At 44.7% G+C, this 3,722-nt stretch overlaps 1 protein-coding gene across 1 annotated transcript in view; it reads right to left on the reverse strand.

Annotated features, from left to right (window-relative positions):
• PCID2 (PCI domain containing 2) overlaps window positions 1–3,722 on the reverse strand; it is a gene marked incomplete at its 3' end in the record, with an annotated part of 8,656 nt that overhangs the window by 2,326 nt on the left and 2,608 nt on the right. The window contains exons 3-6 of the mRNA XM_009082576.1: window positions 2,962–3,035; window positions 1,850–1,915; window positions 1,466–1,507; window positions 1,146–1,200 (exon numbers count right to left, since the gene is read on the reverse strand). Coding sequence (XP_009080824.1) covers window positions 1,146–1,200; window positions 1,466–1,507; window positions 1,850–1,915; window positions 2,962–3,035 — 237 coding nt within the window. The remainder of the gene's footprint in view (window positions 1–1,145; window positions 1,201–1,465; window positions 1,508–1,849; window positions 1,916–2,961; window positions 3,036–3,722) is intronic.

The raw sequence follows: 3,722 nt of genomic DNA on the forward strand, positions 1-3,722 counted from the left end.
TGGTGGCCTCAACAGAAGAAGGACATGGAACTGTTGGAGCAAGTCCAGAGGACACGAGGTTGCTAAGAGAACTGGAGCATCTCCTGTATGAGGACAGGCTGAGGGAGTTGGGTCTGTTCAGCCTGGAGAAGAGAAGGTTGTGTGGAAACCTCAGAGGAACTTTTCAAAATCTGAAAGGTCTACAAGGAGCCAGAGAGGGACTCTGTGTTAAGAACTGAAGGGACAGGACATGGGGATATGGGTTCAAACTGAAGGAGGGAAAGTCGAGGCTGGATGTGAGGAAAAAGTTTTTCCCTGTGAGGGTGGTGAGACACTGGCCCAGGTTGCCCAGGGAGGCTGTGGCTGCCCCAACCCTGGCAGTGCTCACAGTCAGGGTGGATGAAGCCTTGAGCAACCTGGTGTGGTGGGAGGTGTCCCTACCCAGGGCAGGGGGTTGGGGCTGGATGATCTCTAAGCTCCATTCCAACCCCTGAATTTTATGATTCTATGATATTGTCAAACTCCAACCCAACCTGAAATCTAGCTTCACCTCTTCAGGTAAACTGATTAGGAGAAAATCACAACTCTGCCACTCGCCTTAGCTTAGCAGTTCTCAAAAGATCCCTACAAAAGCTACTTCAATTCACCAGCCCAAGGGAAATAATGTCAATTTGGGGATTATTTGCATGTCAGCAGTTGCATGGGCTCAGCAAGGGCCCCAATGAGCATCAAAAGCAGTGCACACAGTTGGGAAAGGGCAAAGCAGAATCTTCCCTCTTCAGATGTCATGAAGGGTTAGAATAGCTCAGTTTTCTGTGATACCTCCACCCTTATAAAGATTTCCACCAAATCCCAAGGGTAACTTGGAAACAGTGAGTTGTGCCACATGCTACTCAATAAGGAAAGTACTGAATCCCTTCACAAGTTCTAGAGAACTGCTGGAAGCTGCATGCAGGTGCTCAGAACCTCTCTGCTTCCAGCTGCAAATGGGAGATGGACAGACAGAGCCACCTCAATTTTCAATAAAACCCAATGAATTTAGTGTCCTAACCAATGAGCTAAAGAGAACTGAGCAAAACAAAGCTGTGTAAGAAAGTCTCAACTACTTCCATCCTGGAAATGCCAAACAGATAGAAGAAATTAGGTTGTTAATCAGATCTACTTACATTATTAGCAAAAATTCGAAGGTCAAGGGCTACAGCATACATAATAGGTAAGGCCCTGGAAAGGTAAAACATACTGCAGTGAGGAAGTGAAAATCATGCAGTAAGACATGAGGAAATAACCATATTTTTTTGGCTAGTTGGTCATAAAACTAGGAAAACATATATTAAACTTTAAATAAAGCAATCTGCACCAACTAGGCTGAATTTAAGCATCACTGAGGGATAAATAAAAACTTAGCCATAACTTTAGTTGGACTACTATGGTATGGTAAAAGGGAAAGATGAATCTAGTTCCTAGTAGCTTTCTAGGATGTACTCACCAATTTTCTTCTTTATGTGCCTGAAATGCTCGCAGGAAAGATGTGCTGTGTTCAGGAGAATTTAAAACGCCATGAAATGAAGCACAGATTTAAGAAACTGCTGTTGAATGGCACCATGTATTACTACACAGAATCACAGAACCATCAGGGTTGGAGGAGACCTCTAAGATCATCAAGCCCAACCTGTCACTGCTGGAACCCCTAAACCCTAAACCACATCCTCCAGTGCCAGATCCAGATGCCTCTTCAACACTTCCAGGCATGGTGACTCCACCACCTCCCTGGGCAATATTCCAGTGCCTGAACAACCTCACAGGGAAAACATTTCCACAAGAAAGCAGAGTTAACCTGACAACAATACCCCAGATTTATGGAAAAGGATATTGGACAATAACTGTTTGGCATTTGTATGCTTCTATAAAGTCATGGTTTCCAACAGCATAAGTACACCTGCCAAAGAGAAGATACATGATATTAGAATATATTGTATACAATAAGACCAGTATTTCTTTCAGCCTCTTAACAGGCATAAAGCTTTACAGTTCATTTAAAAGACACAGGAATATGGTTAGAAATGTTCCTAACAAAATGCCACAAGTATTCCTGCCAAAGATACATGATATTAGAATATATTGTATACAATAAGACCAGTATTTCTTTCAGCCTCTTAACAGGCATAAAGCTTTACAGTTCATTTAAAAGACACAGGAATATGGTTAGAAATGTTCCTAACAAAATGCCACAAGTATTTTAATAGAGCACTAAGCTTAATAATTGTAAAAAATGATCCTAGAATTATCAAGGTTGTAGGAGACCTCTAAGATCATCAAGTCCAACCATTAACCTGTCACTGCTGGAACCCCTAAACCCTCAACCAGATCCTCCAGTGTCAGATCCAGATGCCTCTTCAACACTTCCAGGCATGGTGACTCCACCACCTCCCTGGGCAATATCCCAGTGCCTCAACACCCACTGTAGTGCTGCATGGGGCTGTTGTGTCCCAAGGGCAGGACCAGCACTAAGCCTTGTTGACCCTCCTGCAGTTGTCCTCAGCCACTGATCCAATCTCTCCAGGTCTCTCTGCAGAGCTTTCCTACCCTCAGGCAGATCCACACTCACACCCAACACAGTGTCCTCTGCAAATTCACTGAGGGTGCCTCAATCCCCACATCCAGATCATCAGTGAAGATGTGAAGCAGGACCTGCCCCAACACTGAGCCCTGGAGAACATCACTAGTGACAGCCCCAACTAGATTTAGCTCCATTCATCACAACTCTCCAGGCATCAGCCAGTATGTTACAACCCATGGAAGACTCCACCCAGTCAAGCCATGAGCAGCCAGCTTTCCTACAAATATGTTGTGGGAGCATTATTTGCAAGAGCAATCAATACCAAGGTTTCAGATATATAAGTCCTTTAAAATAGGTAAGTACAGTAAAGGATATCCTTCCCCATCCCTGCTGGATGCCTCACAACTGACTTCACATTTTTTTACCTTAAGTGGGCTGCAAACATTTCATCATATGGTGGTTCCAGAACTTGCTGACACTTCTCCTCTGGAGATGGAAGCTAAGTACAGAATAAAGCAATTAAGCCTTGAAGGAACATCCAATGCACCAGAAACAGAACATCATATGAATATTTTGTCATGGCAGTTTTCATAGAATCACAGAATTGTTAGGGTTGGAAACATAGAACCATCAAGGTTGGAGGAGACCTCTAAGATCATCCAGCCCAACCACTAACCCATCACTGCTGGAACCCCTAAACCCTAAACCAGATCCTCCAGTGCCACATCCAGAGGCCTCTTCAACACCTCCAGGGATGGTGACTCCACCACCTCCCTGGGCAATATCCCAGTGCCTCAACACCACAACAGGGAAAACATTTCTCCTCACATCCAATCTGACTCTGCCCTGGCTCAGCTCAAGGCCATTCCCTCTAGTCCTCTCCTTGCAGGCCTCTGGGAGGCTCTCCCAGGAGAGGATCTCTGGAGATCATCTGCTGTGCATCTATCAGGACCCTGAGTGACACTAACAATCACCTCCAGTGCAATGAACTGCTGTGTGCATTCTGTCTCTAGAACCTGATCACAGTTAGCCTTAAATGAAAGCACCTTAGATGCACCTAGCACCAACACCAGGCCCTTAGTACCCACTGCTTTTTCCTTATAGTCACTTCCACTGTGCCATGTTACCTGGCTAGAAAGAATCTGTCCAGAAAACAATTCAAAGTGGAACAGAAAAAGCCATTCAG

Source organism: Acanthisitta chloris, unplaced genomic scaffold (genome assembly GCF_000695815.1).
Source record: "Acanthisitta chloris isolate BGI_N310 unplaced genomic scaffold, ASM69581v1 scaffold19149, whole genome shotgun sequence".
In the NCBI taxonomy this organism is placed as follows: domain Eukaryota; kingdom Metazoa; phylum Chordata; class Aves; order Passeriformes; family Acanthisittidae; genus Acanthisitta; species Acanthisitta chloris.